Source organism: Pongo pygmaeus, chromosome 9, assembly GCF_028885625.2.
Source record: "Pongo pygmaeus isolate AG05252 chromosome 9, NHGRI_mPonPyg2-v2.0_pri, whole genome shotgun sequence".
NCBI classification, from domain to species: Eukaryota; Metazoa; Chordata; class Mammalia; order Primates; family Hominidae; genus Pongo; species Pongo pygmaeus.
In genome coordinates, this window is record NC_072382.2 from 71,049,171 (window position 1) to 71,068,660 (window position 19,490).

The window sequence follows — 19,490 nt, forward strand, 5'->3', positions numbered from 1 at the left end:
CATAGCTCCGGTAGCTTAGATAATAAATCTTTGTCACCTCTAGAGAATTCTAAAAATCTACAGATTTAGAAATTCTAGGAATCTAAGAAATTACAATTTTAGATCTACTACAATTTCACAATATAACAATAACCAATAAACCGGACATTTTATTTACATAAATAAAAGATGGGTTTGTCACACAATTTAAAAATCTAGGGTCGAAAGCCACAGCAAAGGCAACCTCCTGGCACTATATCACGATAGATGAGACCTGCATAGAGAAAGCAAAGTGGTCATGGTAGTCACTGATTGCCTCAAATAATCCCTGTGGGGATGTCTACTCTTTTGTATTCCATCAGCTTTTTTCCCCAGTAACAACACATCCTAGCAATAATATCCTGATGAGTTTCTATAAAAAAAAAAACTCCCCCCAAGATACAGTATCTTCGTGGTTGCATCCCCAGCCATCCCTCATTTGGTTGAGGTTAGAGTTTCAATGGGTGGGTTGAATTTTTCCCTAAACAAACTTGCCATGGTAAGATCAAGGCCAGCATTACTGTTCACACAAGGCACTGCGCTAAGATCCCCATCCTTGTGGCAATGGGAGGGCTCATAAGCAAGTCATGTCATGCAGAGGCCATTTCATCATCCCTTCTTGTCTTTGGGGACTTGGGTCTCTCCGGTTGTATAGGAGATTTGGGCAGGCATTTGAGTCCTTCACTGCTAGTCATTCTGGACTCTGTGGTGTACAATATCCATCTCTCCTGTGTTCTGAGATCAGAATGACATCTCTCGTAACCAGTTGTCTGGGCCCAGGCTCCATTATTAATACAGTGATGATCTCCTCTGTTGGGGATGAAGTAGGCAAATTTGAGGCACTAATTTACTTCTCCTCACATTCTTTTCTTGAACAGAAAGACAGAACTGGAAATTAATACTAGTATATCAATTCAAAATTTTAGTTTTAATAACATTTAATCAAACAAATAATTATGGTAATGTGAATTTCAATAAATAAATTTTAGTTCTAATGTAAGTGTAACTCTGTAATATTCATAATTTTTCTGAAGGCTTTACTAATTTGATATGGCATTACTTTTTTATTGCTGCCAAAACTATTCTTATTCCACTATGTGGTGATGAGAAAGTGAGAGATGTTCTGGAGATGGTGATTAGAGATAGCTTTGCTGAAGCCATAGTAACCCCTTGGAGAAAAATTGGACCTGGAGTCTAGCAGCCTAGGTATGGGTACTTGATTTCTTAGAGAGTCTTTACAATATCCTTTATCGTAAAAATAACGGTATTCAAGTAGAATTCTAGAATTTACAGACGATAACTTAAAATATGTGTAATAGTTTAATTATCCTCATAAATTTAACTGTTCATTTAAATATATTTAAGGATGAATTTTTTAAAAAGTCGACTTCATAAAAACAGGGAATAGAAAGATGGTTCCGTAGGCTGATTGAGAGTGTAGAGGAGAGACGGGAAGGGAAAGAAGTTGATCTTCAGTTAGACTAGAGAAATCAGTTTTAGTGATCTCTCACACTGCATAGTGAACACAGTTAATAATATATTATGTATTTAAATTAAAAATTGCTAAAAAATAAATATTTTATGTTCTCACCGCAAAAAAAGTTGGAAGGTGATTCATATGCTAATTAGCTTGATAGACTCTCTACAATGTATACATAGATCAAACATTGCGTTGTATCCCATAACATATTATATATATTATATATTTATAATATATATTATTATTGTATCCCATTAATACACTTATTTGCCAATTAAATAAAAAATAATGTTTTTAAAATATAAATTTATTTGTAACCCCCTTTTACTTTTCTGCTTCGTTTTCTTCTTTCATTCAGTGTTTACCGGTTTCTTACAGTTAATTTTATTTTAAGCTGTCTCACATTTTCTGAAGAAAAGGGAACATATTAAAGCCAACAAAACAAATACATTATCTTGCATGAGATGATTTATGTCATGGTACAATCAAATGGTATAAATCTTATAAAAACTTCTCAAATAGTTAGATGACTACAGTTAAACAGATGGACCATGTCATATATTTTTTATAATGCTTCTAAGGTATGGCTAATTTTTAAAAAATATTTTAGTAACAATGGGAATATTACTTATAGAAATCTTATAAAATATATGATAAAATATGTAATAAAGTCTGGATAAATGTGTATATACATAATATATATTTATTATATAATATATATAATATATAATGTATATTTATATATTACATGCATTATAATAGTAAATATAATACATTTTATATATTATATATTAAAATATAATGTAATATATTATTAAATATATACAATAATAATTTATTACATTTTATGCTCATATAATATATAATAAATATATAGTATACAATAAATATATAATATATATTTGTATCTATATATGTTTTTAAAGTCATTCCTCTAATTAGGTCATAACAATTCAGGTAAACTGGCAATTTAAGCCTACTTCAGGTTTGTGGTAAATAGATTCTCTCTGAACTAGCATATTCAGAATCATTAAACAGTCAGTTCTTTGGACAAGTCTTATAGAATGTTCTTATCTCTTCAGCCATCCCAAGACTCTTGAGGGCCTGACCTCGCTTACACTAAAGCAGATCTGCCTTATGCGTCACTGAAGTAGGGAGGGAAGAAAGTTTGATGAACTACTTCTGACCCCTAGTGGTGTCCAGGAAAAGACCATTAAAGGAATGACCTTTAAAGGATGGACATACAATTTTTTTGTCCAAGGCAGGACATGTGTGGGTGTCTTTCAGTAATTATGTTCTAAGAACAGCAAAAATTCCACTGCCTTGGCAAATAGGAATGTTTTAGTTCTATATAATTATAAAGAAACTGTCTTTTAAACACAATATACTTTCTCTATGTCTTTGGAACAATGACTATTGGTCATTACCCTATTTTAAAGTAAGCAAGTAATCACACGGGGAATTATTCTGAAAAGACAGAAAAAAAAAAACCAAGAGATTTCTGCACATGTAGGTCAGTTTTAATCAGAGGGCATCAGAAAAGACTCCTGAAAGAATGACCTGGTTATTATAATCACAGACTGTCTTTCCAAGTCAACATTCCAGACAGTGCTCAGAGGGGATACGAAAACCCTTTTATTTCTCCAGACTCAAATTCACTGCTATTTGTCTTCTCTATTTATTTTATTCTAGGCATTGTTCTGGTTGCTGGGAACTCAGACAGAGATACCATACACTGACTCTCAGATAGCATAACACAACATGATGTCTTGGAAAACTGTAAATCTTTTTGTTTTTTAAATACAGGTGGAGCATCTGGCACACCTGACATATCGACCTTGTTTTTCTTTAAATCTTCATTTATTTACCTCATCAAAACTATGCTCTTTCACCCTACCTCTCAAAACATATCTAAAAAAATCCTCCAACATGTATTTTGCTCTTGTAATCCCAAAAGGCTGATAGTCTCTATGGTGGCAACATGGATAATACTGTTCCCCATCTAGATTGTCTCATTTCTTCTGTAGCTAGTCTGAAGAAGCCTGGATGAAAGTAGATTTTTAACCTTTGTAGCTAGTCTGAAGCCTTTGTAGTCAGTCTGAAGAAACCTGCATGAAAGTAGGTTTTTGTTTTTTTTCCTTTGGGACAGAGTCTTGCTCTGTCGCCCAGACTGGAGTGCAATGGCACGATCTCGGCTCACTGCAACCTCCACCTCCCGGGTTCAAGCAATTCTCCTGCCTCAGTCTCCCAGGTAACTGGGATTACAGGAGCATACCGCCATGACCAGCTAATTATTTTTGTGTTTTAGTAGAGACAGGGTTTCACCGTTTTGCCCGGGCTGGTCTCCAATTCCTGAGCTCAGCCAATCAACCTGCCTTGGCTTCCCAAAGTGCTAGGATTACAGGCGTGAGCCACCAAGCCTGGCTGAAAGTAGATACTTTTAACACATACCTACATTCACAGAATATTAAATCTTTTGTGATCAATCCCAGATCCTTGACTGTATGTCTGAGTCAGGCTGGAAATGAGAGAAATCATGTTTGAAATTGGAGTGTTGTATTCAAGGTCAGCAAGATCCCTGGAGCAGCATCTGTTTTATAAACCATTCAAACTTGGTATATGATGACTCAATTGGTGCTCCAAGGTCAGAAAAGACCAAGTGTACACAGATGATTTTACACACATTTTGATAGGAGTGTTCATATTCATATTATCTTTATATCTCCGTGATTGTATAGCTCTTATTTCATAGAATAATTAATTAATTAAAAATTATTTGACAAGTGCCCATTCTATGCTAACCCTTATTTTTCATATTCTTGAGCAAAATGCAGATATGGTTCCTAATCTTCTACAGTCTCTAATGAATCTAATGGAAATTCAGTTTATAATAAGTGGTATAAATATAAACTAGCATACTGTGATGAGAGTAAGTTAGTTAAGGGGGTTGAAGAAATGAGATAATCTAGATGGGGAGCAGTATTAGAAAAATCCCCCTGAGGAAGTAATCATTTTAACTCAAAAGTTAATGGTGAAAGGAATTGCTGTGCAAATACTTGGAGTAGATAATTCGGAGCACAGAGAAGACCATGGGCAAAGATCCTGAGACATGCATGTACTTAGCTTATTTTGAGGAAGCTAAAGATACCTAAATATTAAGGAGTGTAGGCAGTAGTGGTCTAAAGATGTAATAGAAGAGGCAGGTGAGCCACGTTATACAAGGCTTTTTGACTGTGATAAAGAATTTGTATTTTACATTAAGAGCAATGGGTAAGTGACCATCAAAGTGTTTTTTCAACAAAGGCTCATGTGATTTAGTAGATGTTTGTAGAAAAGCAATTTGGTTTCCCTGGAGGTAATACATTTTTTAGAGGACAAACAGATAAATCATGATATTAGCTGGTAATAATATTAAATTATTATTAATTTAATAAATTATCATAGTAGCCAGGGAAACAATGATATTATAAACCAAGACGGGCAATGTGTAAAAGTGGGCATATCCGGGATGTGTTTCTGGTGGAAATGGTAGAAATTGATGAAAGATTTGACAGAGAGAGGAAAGGGAAGGAAAGAGAGAAATAAAAAATTTTAAAAATGACTCAAGACTTGTCTTATGCAATTATGTTATTGGTGGAGTCACTTTATGATATTAGGAGAAAAGGGACAGAAAATAGATTTTGGGGGGAAAATCAATTACTTTATTGGCATCATTCTTATTTTAAGATTAAGCACTCAGATGAATATATCAAATAGGCAGTTGTATTCATAAATTTGAGCTCTCAGAAGTGGTCAGGAATTAGAGGTGCAAATGTTAGTCTCAAATAGTAAGAAAAAGTTGACATAGTCTGCACATTAAGGAACTGAGAATTTAGTTTGTAACAGACATTAGTTAAATATTTAGTTTAAATATTAAATATTTAGCTAATAAATACAAAATTATAAGTTTTATTTAAAATTGAAACGTGATACCAAAATAATAGATATATGGATAAATTTGTCTTAAGTAACTTCTTGAAAAGGGATTGTTGAGTTGCAAGATCATTTTAAAAAGGGTAGGAAGAAATTGAGGAAAAGATGATGAATAATTTAGGCAGACAGAACATTTCGAGAAAAATTTTACGAAAGAAGAGAAATTCGATTTAGAGAAATGAAAGAAGATATGTATTCAAAAGACTGAAAAATCCTCTGCAAGAAACAAACTTCAAGCATTCTATGGAGAAAAAAGTATTAAAAATAGTGAGCTAAGTTATTCAATGCTGAGGAGTCAGGGCAAGAAAAACAATGGTTAGACTGCTAGAAGACGTCAGTGTAGTATAGAGAGTACATTGAGAAGAAAGTCTGTGGAACTGTGTTGTAAGGCTAGTAAGACAAAGCTGAAAAGTAGGACATAAAGGGCAGCCCAAATCTGAAGTTACTTTAACATCTCGAAGTTACTCAATCAAACGTGAAAGTATGGACTTTTGAACATCTGTTTACATTATTAGAGCTTTAAAAAAAACTTATGATGATTCTCAGGTCTGGAACTTAAAGCAGGCAAACAATGTAAAGAAGAAGCCAATTGATTCTGCTACCATGAGGCTTTTGAAATTATAAGCTTGGTTGTTTGAGCCTGGCTTTGTGATCTGTAGAATTGCAGGTTCTAAGAAAGAAAACACAATTGGCCAATACATTCAATAAATGTATATTGAATAAATACTTAAGCAGCTCATTAACTGAATAAATAAAGGAATGGGAAGCACTGAGCTGCTATCAAAGGCTCAGTGTCTTCAATCTAATTCTCTACATCACAAAGGCACAAATGAGTTGAACATCTCAAGAGGCCAGAGCTCCAGTGAGAAATCATTTACCCAAGGTCTCATGCATAAACATTCCTCTCTGCTTATCACCAGCGAAGAAAAAGTAATTGCTGGTTATGTCATCTGGAGGGGGAGAAAACAGGAGTATCTTCATTAAATACTATTTGGAGAAAAAATATACTTGGAGATGGCACAAAATGGAAAATGATGGAAAAGTGACTATTTAATGGACTTATGATATTTAAAGCCCAAAGATTACTCTTCACTTCGAATGTTTAATGAATTAGAGAGAAGAAAATAATTTTTCGAGAACCTCGGCTCTTTACTGGTATAAAATTTTTACCACTATCCTTGGGAAAATGTCTAAGCAACATTTTTTTTTAAAACTAGCCTTCTCCTTTTACTAATCTCTTCCTTATGTGTTTTTACATATGGCTTCTAAGAGTATGTTCAAATCCAGACAGTGAAAAAATAATGACTTTTAAATGACATCAAAAGAAGACCATTTTCTCAAAGGCAATGGATACTATGTCTCAAAGAAACAGAATTTCTCAGCTATTTTGTTTAAGTCAGTAATTTTTAAGGTATTTCGTTTACTTAGAAATTTCATTGTATTCAGCTGAAATTGAAACATTTCCTTTGAAAAAATACTCTTACATGTATCTCAGTTCCAGAATGATTACTTCAGTAAGCCCTAGCACGAATTCTTCCCTTCTTCTCACTGGATTTTCTGGCCTGGAGCAGCAATACCCCTGCTTCTCCATCCTCTTCTCCTCTATCTATGCCATGGTGCTTTTGGGCAATTGCATGGTTCTCCATGTGATATGGACTGAGCCAAGCCTGCACCAGCCCATGTTTTACTTCCTGTCCATGCTGGCCCTCACTGACCTGTGCATGGGGCTGTCCACTGCGTACACAATGCTGGGGATCCTGTGGGGGATCATTCGAGAGATCAGCTTGGATTCCTGCATTGCCCAGTCCTATTTCATCCATGGTCTGTCCTTCATGGAGTCCTCTGTCCTCCTTGCTATGGCCTTTGACCGGTACATTGCAATTTGCAATCCACTGCGTTATTCCTCCATCCTGACTAATTCCAGAATTATCAAAATTGGGCTCACTATAATAGGTAGGAGTTTTTTCTTTATTACACCCCCCATCATCCATCTGAATTTTTTTTTTTTTTTTTTTTTTTTTTTTTTTAGAGAGTGTGAGATTTATTTCTAACATAGCTGACAGGTCCTTGTGCAACATTAGCCAGATCATCACACTTCATTTCCACATCCTTTCTCACTCTTTCTGCCTGCACCAGGATCTTCTCCACTTAGCCTGTTCAGACATCCGATTCAATAGTTACTATGCCCTGATGCTGGTTTTTTGCATACTGTTGTTGGACGCTGTACTCATCCTTTTCTCCTACATCCTGATTCTTAAGTCAGTCCTGGCAGTTGCCTCTCAGGAAGAGCGGCATAAATTATTTCAGACCTGCATCTCCCACATCTGTGCTGTCCTTGTGTTCTACATCCCTATCATTAGCCTCACAATGGTGCACCGTTTTGGCAAGCATCTTTCCCCCGTGGCCCACGTTCTCATTGGTAACATCTACATCCTTTTCCCACCTTTAATGAATCCCATCATTTACAGTGTCAAGACCCAACAGATTCATACCAGAATGCTTAGACTCTGTTCTCAGAAAAGATATTGAGAGAGATTGAGATTTATTGCCTAAAAAAAGAAAGAAAAGCAGCAATAATAATAAAAAAAAATCAGTGCCACAGAAAGAAAAAATTATTAAAATTAGAGATTTACTCTGAGTCCACGATAAATGACTTTAAAAATATTTAAATATAGTCAGAGAATCAATAAACATGTTCCATTGTGTCAACCTGGACACATGTAGGTCACTCTATCAGTCTGACCATATTTAAGAAAGAGGAAAAAATTGTTTATTTGCCTCAAATGTACTTTTGAGCATTTCCTCTGCTGTAAAACAAAGCTGGATTAAAAGCCTAGGTTTTCAAGTTTCAAAGTAGATAACTTGAAGTTTCTTTCATTCTCTGAGGTTTACTTAATTAACCTTCAAAATGGAGAATATAGCCAACTCATAGGAATGTTGTGATAACTGTATGGACCAGAATTGTCCAAGGGAACTTTTCTAAACTGATGGCGATGTTCTGTGAAATACCATAAAACAACTGAAGTGAAATATATGGCTCTTGTGCTTTTGAAATGATGGTAGTGTAATTGAACAACTGCATTTACAATTTCAGTTACTTTAAGTTAATTTATATTTAAATGTTTAATGTCCTTGTATTAGACAGTTCAGTTCAGCAGCCACTGTATTGGACAGGGAAGCCATAGTTTATAAAGAAGACACAAAGAAATATGACTTTGGATTCAACTTCTACCATGTCTAATTTAAATTAGAATCTTTATTTTTTAGATTTTATATGTGGACTCCACTGCTACAAGGCTGGAAGTAGATTTTGCTCTGGATCTTTTCCTTTTATATCTAAGTGGGGGATCTTCTGAACAGATGAGACTGTCCGCTAATGACTTATCTGAGTTTAAAAGAAAGAAGATAAAAGAACATAAAGGGGTTCTCTTCTAAGTAAGCTAGTGCAGCTTTCCAAAGAAGGAAAGAAAGGAAGGAAATCAGGTACAGAACTATGCATGGATAAAAGGAAAATAATTGTTTTAATTTTCCTATATTCTATTAGGTATCTAAGGAGGTGTTAAAATTGGACAAATTGATGCATAAGAGTCATTTTACACCAAAAAGCATATTTCTTTTTATTTTTAGATATCAACTGAAACTTAACTAGATTTGTCTTCCTGTAGTTATGCCTTCCTTTCCTTTCCCTTTGGACTTCATTCAATAACATAGCCTCTGTCTACTTATTTGACTCAGAGGGAAACAAAAATACAGGGTTTGGTTTCTAATAGCTTAAACCTCAAAGTGAGGAAATTGTTTCTGGACAGAGTAAAGTATCTGGTTAGAAAGATAAGTGTAAAATTATTCCTAGAACAATAAATTAGGTCTTCTGGGTTACAGTATAAGGTTAATTTGAAGGATAAAGGAGTGAATTTCCTGATGTCAAAGAGGATCTAGTGCATCTTCTGGTATAGCTGTCAGAGCTGAAAACTGTGAGGCAGGTTCTAGAGGCGAAAATGTCAATTATATATTTTACTACATAATCATAGTAGCTGCCGAGGTGGGCAGATCACGAGGTCAGGAGATCGAGACCATCCTGGCCAACAATGGTGAAACCCCGTCTCTACTAAAAAAAACACAAAAAATTAGCCAGGCATGGTGGCGGGCACCTGTAGTCCCAGCTACTCGGGAGGCTGAGGCAGGAGAATGGCGTGAACCTAGGAGGTGGAGCTTGCAGTGAGTTGAGATCACGCCACTGCACTCCAGCCTGGGTGACAGAGCGAGACTCTGTCTCAAAAAAAAAAAAAAAAAGAAAAGTTAATATGAATGTCAGGTGGTAGTACTGCTCCAGGTTCCCTAATGATAATAAATGTCTGCACAGTCCCTCCTGGCAGACTGGAATGTGGCCAATCTGACAAGATTCCTATGCCCCAGTTTTATAATTAAAAGAGAAGTTAGCTGCTGAATCTGTAGAAGTCATGTGAATGTCTCATAGATTTCTCAATGGCCAAAGAAGCTTCCCTCTAATGCTTTGAATGTGAATAAGCATCCACCTCCCATACACCAGAGAGCTGACACAACACTGGGGAAGCAGAGAATTCTTCAATAACTGACAATATGTTTCCCACCAGCCACTCATAGGGAAGCATCGGAATGAATTTATATTTATTATTTGAACAATATTACATGTCTGACACAACTGAGTTGTTGGTTTGAGAGTTATGTTTAACAGGGAGATTAGGAAGGCTCATCTGAAGACTTATACTATGAATGTTTGTGCTTCAGATTAAGCAACCTATAGAATGTGAACCAAAATAGTTTGAAATAATGGCCGTGAAAAAACAGGTGATAAAAAATACCTGAGTATCCTCAGAAATCATTGCTTATTTTAGAGCTATATAATTGTACTATGATGATAAGATTTATGAAGAACTTCAGAATCTTTACAATTCAGCCAAAGGGAGGAAAATCAGTAAAAAACAAACAAAAAAAAAAGCCAATGAAAGTAAACTTTATATGATTACTGGGCTTTATACAGAAAGAAACAGGTTTAGAACACTAGTAGTTTAGATTGTTTGTTTTGCAAAGGCCTCTATCTGGAAGCAATTACTTAAAAAATAACTAAACCTCTCCTGAGGAAGAAAAGGCAATTTCAGAGACATCAGCCCAGGTCCTGGAAGGAAGAGCAGACGGAGACATCACAGGTGTTTAAAACACTGTCTGTTTTAAAAAGCTACATAGTAGCCAGGTGGAGACATTTTTCCATATATCTCAAAAAGCCAGCTTCTAAGGAAATTTGTTTTCCATGAATTAGGCAACAACAGCTGAAACTGTTGTTGATGTCGTAGCCTGCAGAGCCAGTGAGAAGCAGTTACCAGGTTTCTTTGTAAGGCCTGCAAGGCTACTATCCAGCGTCACTGAGAAAAGTTACGAAAACAGCCACAGTGATGTTAGGGAAACACAGTTCTCTTCTTTTTGCCTTTTTTTTTTTTTTAATAGGTAGACTGTCATATCATTGTAACTGCTCCCTTAAATGAAGTCACAGTTATTATAATAAGGAGAAAACAAAAATATTGCTGAGAACAAGGTGACAAAAGTAAGATTCAGAAATCAGAAACTCTAGTCCATTCAATTTCTATTCATTTAACTCTTACACCGAAAAGCTAAGGTCCAGTGGGAGAAATCAGTGATTCTTAGAAGTGAGAGGACATGGTTCGGGATTAGAAATGTGTTTTTAGTAAAAATGATCTGCTAATAATAAATCCACAGGCAGATATTCACTGTACACCAGCAGTCTTCAATGTTTTTGGTACCAGTGACTGCTTTTGTGGAAGACAAGGTGCAGGAGGGCATGGTTTCAGGATGAAACTGTTCCACCTCAGAGCATTAGGCATTAGATTCTCATAAGAAGCACGCAACCTAGATCCCTTGCACGCCTCTATGAGAATCTAATGCCGCCACTGCCAATGTGACAGGAGGAGGAGCTCAGGCAGTAATGCTTGCTCATCCCCCTGCTGTGAGACCAGGTTCCTAGCAGGCCACGGACCAGTACCAGTAAGCGGCCAGGACTGCTCTACACTATACCTCCCTATTTTCCTAGGCTTATCAAAATCTTATTGTTAAATAGACTTAAGAGATGTTCTACTTGAGGCTGTGTCTCCATTCCCTAGGATATTTGTTACCATTACTTGCAGATGATAATTGCTAGGGTAGTGAATAGAGGCCTCCAGATGAAGGAAATAAAAATAGTCCATTTTCCCAGAAGTCTCTTGCAGAAACTTAAAAATTAATGCCAACCTAGCCAAGAACACCCCTGCAGTAGGAGTTGATGTCCTAAAGCTTTTCCAGTAAAAGTGTGGTTTCTGCCCCTGCAGTCTTGGCCCCATGTAATAGCACATAGAAAATGCAGGCTTTCAGGTTGCAGCCAGAACTGAGGAATCAGAATCAGTGTTTAGCTTTTGAGATGCTGGTAATGTTCTCTTTCTTGGTCTGAATGTTTGTTAAAAGCTTTTGCTAATTTTGTGTCAATTTATCAAACTATACTTTTATTTATGTATTTTTCTGTACTGAATAATAAAATATAAATTTAAGAAATATGAGTGAAAGTGTCAATTTACATATAAACCTGGAAGACTGAATATGTGTTCATTTCTGCTACTTTCTCTAATCCACTAAAGCTACAGATGTACACACAGAGACATTGTGAAGAAAATAATAGCACTATATGTATAAACAAATTGATAAATATATACATTTAAATATGATTTTTTTAAAAAACAGAACAGGATAGATTAATCTGAAATCTATATGTCTACAGAAAAGGATACCAATGAGAAAAAACATTATCTGAAAAGAGCATTTTCTGGAAAAACACAGGAATTACTTATAAAGCATTCGTGAGGGGTAGGGCTAAAAATGGTAGAAAAGGTGAATACCTGTTTAAGGCTGCCTAAAGATAGCCAGGTACTCATTTCTCTTTAGTTCTGGCAAAATGATTATTGTCTGTAGTAACGAAATCAATGATGATCCAGACACTGGGAAATTCAGTGCAAAGGATGCCAGGACTAAGGTATAATATATGAAACAGATTAGGCAAAAGAATACATATTGAATGCTGATAAGCTGTCTCAAGAGAAAGGACTAATAGATATTGGCATTTGAGTATTCGCTTACTGTATTAGCTAGGCTTCTTTCTGATCAGCCTTCAAAGTAAGTGTCCAGATAACTAATTGTACTGTGTTCATAGAAATCCCCACTATATTCTTTGTTCCTCACCATGAAATATGGAAGTGGAGAACTTTCATGTCTAGCTAAAGCTTTGTAAATGCACCAATCAGCAATCTGTGTCTAACTCAAGGTTTGTAAAGGCACCAATCAGCACCCTGTGTCTAGCTCAAGGTTTGTAAATGCACCAATCAGTTCTCTGTGTCTAGCTAATCTAGTGGGGACTTGGAGAACTTTTGTGTCTAGCTAAAGGATTGTAAATGCACCAATCAGCAATCTGTGTCTAGTCCAAGGTTTGTAAATGCACCAATCAGTGCTCTGTGTCTAGCCAATCTAGTGGGGACTTGGCGAACTTTTGTGTCTAGCTAAAGGATTGTAAATGCACCAATCAGCACTCTGTGTCTAGCTCAAGGTTTGTAAATGCACCAATCAGCACCCTGTCAAAATGGACCAATCAGCTCTCTGTAAAATGGGCCAACCAGTTCTCTGTAAAATGGGTCAATCAGCTCTCTGTAAGATGGACCAATCAGCAGGATGTGGGTGGGGTCAGATAAGGGAATAAAAGCAGGCTGCGCGAGCCAGCTGTGGCAACTGACTTGTGTTCCCTACCATGCTGTGGAAGCTTTGTTCTTTTGCTCTTCACAATAAATCTTGCTGCTGCTCACTCTTTGGATCCGCACCTCCTTTATGAGCTGTAACACTCACTGCGAAGGTCTGCAGCTTCACTTCTGAAGCCAGCAAGACCACGAACCCACCAGAGGGGATGAACAACTCAAGACAGGAGGAATGAACAACTCCATATGCTCCTCCTTTAAAAGCTGTAACACTCCCCGTGGAGGTCTGCAGCTTCACTCCTGAAGCCAGCAAGACCACGAACCCACCAGAAGGAAGGAACTCCAGACACATCTGAAGTAACAAACTTTGGACACACCATCTTTAAGAACTGTAACACTCACCATGAGGGTCTGCGGCTTCATTCTTGAAGTCAGCGAGACCAAGAACCCACCAATTCCGGACACAGAAGGACAGACAAAGATTATCAAGAATGCAATTAAGTCCACCAGCGCAAAAATTACATACCTAGAATCAATTTTAATAAAGAAAACTTATTTGGAGCACAGCTTATTCAGGGCAGAAAATAAAAGCTAATAATAAAAGAGGTACATAATAAATATTGTCAATTAAATAACCACTCATTTTAGATCCTTGATGTAAGAACAGAATAGTATTAAAAATAGAGGACATGATAAATATTGGTAAATTAAACAAAAATATGATAGATGAAGAAGCCAATAAGGGGGACAGGAAGTAGATTTAGCAGTGCAGAAAAAAAGGACAAAGGAATAAATATGGGGGGCATGGAGGAAAAAATAGGGTGACGTCAGGAACTCCAAAATCTTACTGGAGTTCAGGAGAGAGTGAAAATAGAACACGTAGAAGGAACTTACTAGAGATCAATATGAGACATTTTTCTGAACAAAACACAGCAGTTGAAATTGAGAGTATTCACAAAATACCCAGAACAAAATAAAATGAAATAAAAATTCATAGTAAGTTAAGAGAATGAAAAAAACAAGCCACAGAGAACATACATGCAAAACATATTATCTGATAAAGGACTTGTATACATATTATACGAAGAACTTTTAAAATTCTACAATAAAAAACAAACAATCCAATTGCAAAGTGGGCAAAAGATCTGAACAGACACTTTACCAAAGAAGATGTATAGATTGCAATAAGCACATGAAAATATACTCAATAACACATGTCATTAAGAAACTGCACATTAAAACAAGAAGATACCAACCACTACACACATATTAGAAGGCCAAATTCCAAAATACTGACATCCACCAAACACTGGCAACGAAGTGGAGCAACAGTAACTCTCACTTATTGCTTGTAGGGATGAGAAATAGTGCAGCCAAATTGGAAGACAGTTTACAGTTTCTTACAAAACTAAACATAGTCTTTTCATGTGACCCAACAATCACACTCCTATGTATTTACCCAAATGAGTTGAAAATTTATGTCCACACACAGACATGAACTAACCAAGGTTTATAGGAACTTTATTCATAATTGCCAAAAGTTGAAAGTAACCAAGATGAATGGATAAACTGTGGAACATCCATAGGATAGAATATTATTCAGTGATTTAAATAAAGGTCTATCAAGCTGTGAAAAGACATAAAGAGCTTTAATTGTATATTGCTTAATTCATTTTCTTTAATTATAGTCATCATTCTCTACCTATTACTCCATTAACCTATTTTATCTTGCTGGTGAGAAACTTCCATTCCTATAGTCTTTCATATCCTTCTGTTTTGATTATTATTCCTCAAACAAATATAGATATTCAATAATAGACAAATAGTGAATAAAGTATGGTACATTCTTTGACTTAGTTTCAGACAGCTATTGCATAGAATGAAATAGATTAATATTTAATAACAGGTAATGTTATGATTTATTAAAAATAAGATGATAAATAAAAGATTTAGTATCTTCCCATGGAGATAACACACTTAGATACAGGTTTCATGTCACTTTGAACGTGAGTAAAGAGGAGTAAAATGATTAACTCCCAAATCTTGATCACACTGAGTACCAAAGGAAGGAAGAAGAAAAAATTATTAATGGTGGCATTAAATATCATTTATTGTTGGATGTGTTATTGGCATTGTATTGGCATGTTTTCACACTGCTGTAAAAAAATACCTGAGACTGGGTAATTTATAAAGAACAGAGGCTTAATTGGCTCAAAGTTCTTCAGGCTGTACAGGAAGCATGGCAGCATCTGCTCAGCTTCTAGGGAGACCTCAAGAAACTTACAATCATAGCAGAAGACAAAGCAGCAGCAGGAATCTTCACATGGTCAGGACAGGGAGAAGCAGGGTAGGAGGTACTACACACTTTTAAACAACCAGCCTCATGAGAACTCACTTACTATACAGTACTAAGGGGGATGGTACTAAATCGCTGATGAGAACTCTGCCACCATGATTGAATTACCTCCCACCAGGCCCCACCTCCAACACTGGTGATTATAATTTAACATGATATTTGGGTGGTGACACAGATACAAACCATATCCTTCCACCTCTGGCCCCTTCCAAATCTCATGGTCTTCTCACATCACAAAATACAATCATTACTTCCCAACAGTCCTATAAAGTCTTAACTCATTCCAGCATTAACTCAAAAGTCCAAAGTCCAAAGTCTTATCCAAGAAAAGGGAAGTCCCTTCAACCTATGAGCCTGTAAAATCAAAAACAAGTTAGTTACTTCCAAGACATAATGGAGGTACAGGCATTGGGTACAAATTCCCATTCCAAAAGAGAGAAATGCACCAAAAGAAAGGGGCTAAAGTTCCCACACAAGTAGAAAACCCAGCAGGGTGGTCATTACACCTTGATATGGTTTGGCAGTTTTCCCACCCAAATTTCTTCTTGAATAGTAGGTCCCATAATCCCTGCCTGTCATGGAAGGGACCCACTGGGAGGTAATTGAATCATGGGGGTAGGTTTTTCACATGCTGTTCTTATGATAGTGAACAAGTCTCACAAGATCTGATGGTTTTATAAAGGGCACTTCCCTTGCACATGCTCTCTTGCCTGCCACCATGTCAGATGTGACTTTGCTCCTCCTTCACCTTCCACCATGATTGTGAGGCCTCCCCAGCAATGTGGATCTATGAGTCCATTAAACCTCTTTTTCTTTATAAATTACCCAGTCTCAGGTATTTCTTCATAGCAGTTTAAAATAGACAAATACACACCTTAACACTCCAAAATAATCTCCTTTGACCCTATGTCTCATATCAGGGACACACTGATGCAAGAGGTGGGCTCCCAAGGCCTTGGGCAGTTCCACCCCTATTGCTTTGCACAGTTTAACCCTGCTGCTGCTCTCAAGAGATTGTATTGAGTGTTTTCAGTTTTTCTATGTGCATGGTGCAAGCTGTCAGTGGATCTACCATTCTGGGGTCTGGAGGACGGTGGCCCTTTTCTCATAGCTCTGCTAGGCAGTGCCCCAGTGGGGACTCTGTGAGGGGGTTCCAACCTCATATTTTTCCTCCACATTGCCCTATTAGAGGTTCTTCATGAGGGTTCTGCCTCTGCAGGAGGCTTCTGCCTGAACACTCAGGCTTTTCTACACATCCTCTGAAATCTAGGTGGAGGCTCACAAGCCTCAACTTTTTGACCTTTGCACACTCCCAGATTTATCATCACATGGAAGCCTCCAAGGCTTATGTCTTGCACCCTCTGAAGCAGTGGCCCTAGCTGTTCCTGGGCCCCTTTGAGCCACAGCTGGTGCTGGAGCAGCCAGGATACAAGGAACAGTGTCCTGAGGCTGCCCAAGGCAGCAGGGTCCTGAATCTCACCCACAGAATCATTCAGTACTCCTAGGCCACTGGGCCTGTGATGTGAGGGGCTGCTACAAGGGTCCCTGAAATGTCTTTGAGGCATTCTCCCCTTTATTTTGGCTATTAGAACTTGGCTCCTCTTCATCTATGCAAATTCCTACAGCCTGCTTGAATTGCTCCTTTGAAAATGAGCTTTTGTTTTCTACCACATGGCCAAGCAGATAATTTTCCAAACTTTTATGCTCTGCTTCCCTTTTAAATGTAAGTTCCAATTTTATGTTATTTCTTTGCTCACACATATGAGCATAGGTTGTTAGAAGAAGCCAGGCCACATCTTGAACACCTTGCTGCTTAGAAACTTCTGTCACATAACTTAAATAATATTATCAAGTTCGAATTTCCACAGATTCTCTAAGGTAGAGGCACAATGCAGCCAACTTCTTTGCTAATGTATAACAAAAGTGACTTTTGCTCCATTTTCCAATAAATTATTCATTTCCATCTGAGACCACTTCAGCCTGGAATTCATTGTCCATATCACTATCAGAATTTTGGTCACAACCATTCCACAAGTCTCTAGGAAGTTCCAAATTCTCCCTCATCTCCCTGTCTTCTTCTGAGCCATCCACACTCTTCCAACATCTGCCTGTTATCCAATGCCAAAGTTGCTTCCACATTTTCATGTATCTTTATAGCAGTACCCCACGCTTGCTACCAATTTTCTGTATTAGTCCATTCTCATCTTGATATAAGGAAATACCTGAGACTGGGTATGTTGTGAAGAACAGAAGTTTAATTGGCTCACAGTTCTAAAGACTGTACAGGAAGCATGGCAACATCTGCTCAGCTTCTAGGGAGGCTTCAGGAAACTTATAATCATGGCAGAGAGCAAAACAGGAGCAGGTGTCTTCACATGGCTGGAGCAGGAAGAAGAGGCGGGGAGGTAGTAAACAACCATATCTCAAGAGAACTCACCCACTATGCACTATATGTACTAAAAGGGACTTATATTAAGCTATTTATGATAACTCTGCCCTATGATCCAATCACTTCCCACCAGGCCCCATCTTCAACACTGGGGATTACAACTGAACATGAGATTAGGGTGGAGACATAGATCCAAACCATATCAGACATGCATTACTCTTGTGATTAAACACAATTCAACAAAATACATAAAATGTAAGCAAAACACAACAATGAAACGATGAATTAAACTTTGTTTCTTTAATACAAGCAGTCATATTGGCTTCTATACAAGTTTATCTCTGCACGACACACATATTATGATGTATTAGAAGGAAGATAAATGTCATCAAGCCTTATTAAGGCAGGTCCTGGTGTACCCTTCCTTAAAGAAAAGTACCTAATAACCTTACGTTAGCTAAACGAAGAGATAATATATTAGTGATTCTTCCCAGATAAAGATCATCTCTAAAGTAATTCACAAACTCCACCTAGAAAGAAGAGTAGCTATTGCTCAAGCTATTCTTCAATGTGGCAGGGGAAAAAACTTTGGAAAAGCTACAAGGCTCTGCAAATATTGATTCCAACCACTGAGAAACTCTACAGCAGGGATGTCCAATCTTTTGGCTTCCCTGGGCCACACATAAAATACACTAACACTAATGACAGCTGATGAGCCAAAAAAAAAAAAATCACAAAATGTCCCATAAAATCTCATAATATTTTAAGAAAGTTGTGTTGGATAGCATTCAAAGCCATCTTGGGACGCATGCAGCCCATGGGCCACAGGTTGGACAAGCTTGCTCTACAGCCTACAAACAAGGAAGAAATAAATTAATATTTCTGCTCTCTTTTCTGGCACAAACTCCCAGCTTTACTAGCACCAACTCCCAGCTTTACTAACTTACAAATGAGAAGAAACCAGGCATCCAATTATGCCAAATTACTTGTTCAAAGAAAGGACCATATGGAATTCTTTTCTTGGATTTCCTCCACTCAAGTCCTACAGTAAGATAAAGGCTTTCATTTAATTGTATCTTTTTCATTTTTTGGCTGAAGCACTAGCATCCAGGACACTAATTTACCTATAGAACAATTATCTAGACTTAATTAGAAGTATCTTACATATTGAAGCAGAGTTAGAGCTAAAATCTCAAGCAATCCAACATCCTTAATTTACAGAAATTAAATCAGTAGCCAAAGCCATTTTTACTGCTATTTTGGTTAACAAGGCCACAATCATTTATCCATTTCCTTGAAATCCATAGAAATTTAAAAACTGAGTCTTTTAGCAGCACAATCTGCTCTAAAGTAATGGCAATTTCTGACATGAACTTATGTGAGAATTTTTATAATCTTTATTTATTCTACATAATACTTACATGTTCCCTGCAAAAACATCTAGGTATATTAGATAATCATATAGATATATGATTATTAAGGGCATACCAAGATTCCAATGATATTGTTACTTGATAT

At 36.9% G+C, this 19,490-nt stretch overlaps 1 protein-coding gene across 1 annotated transcript; it reads left to right on the plus strand.

Moving 5' to 3' along the window:
* Positions 1 to 6,954: 6,954 nt before the first annotated feature.
* Positions 6,955 to 7,999, plus strand: LOC129008909 (olfactory receptor 51V1). The gene is made up of 2 exons (XM_063672238.1): positions 6,955 to 7,479; positions 7,565 to 7,999. The coding sequence occupies exons 1-2, from the start codon at positions 6,955 to 6,957 to the stop codon at positions 7,997 to 7,999; spliced, it is 960 nt and encodes a 319-aa protein (XP_063528308.1).
* Positions 8,000 to 19,490: the final 11,491 nt, after the last annotated feature.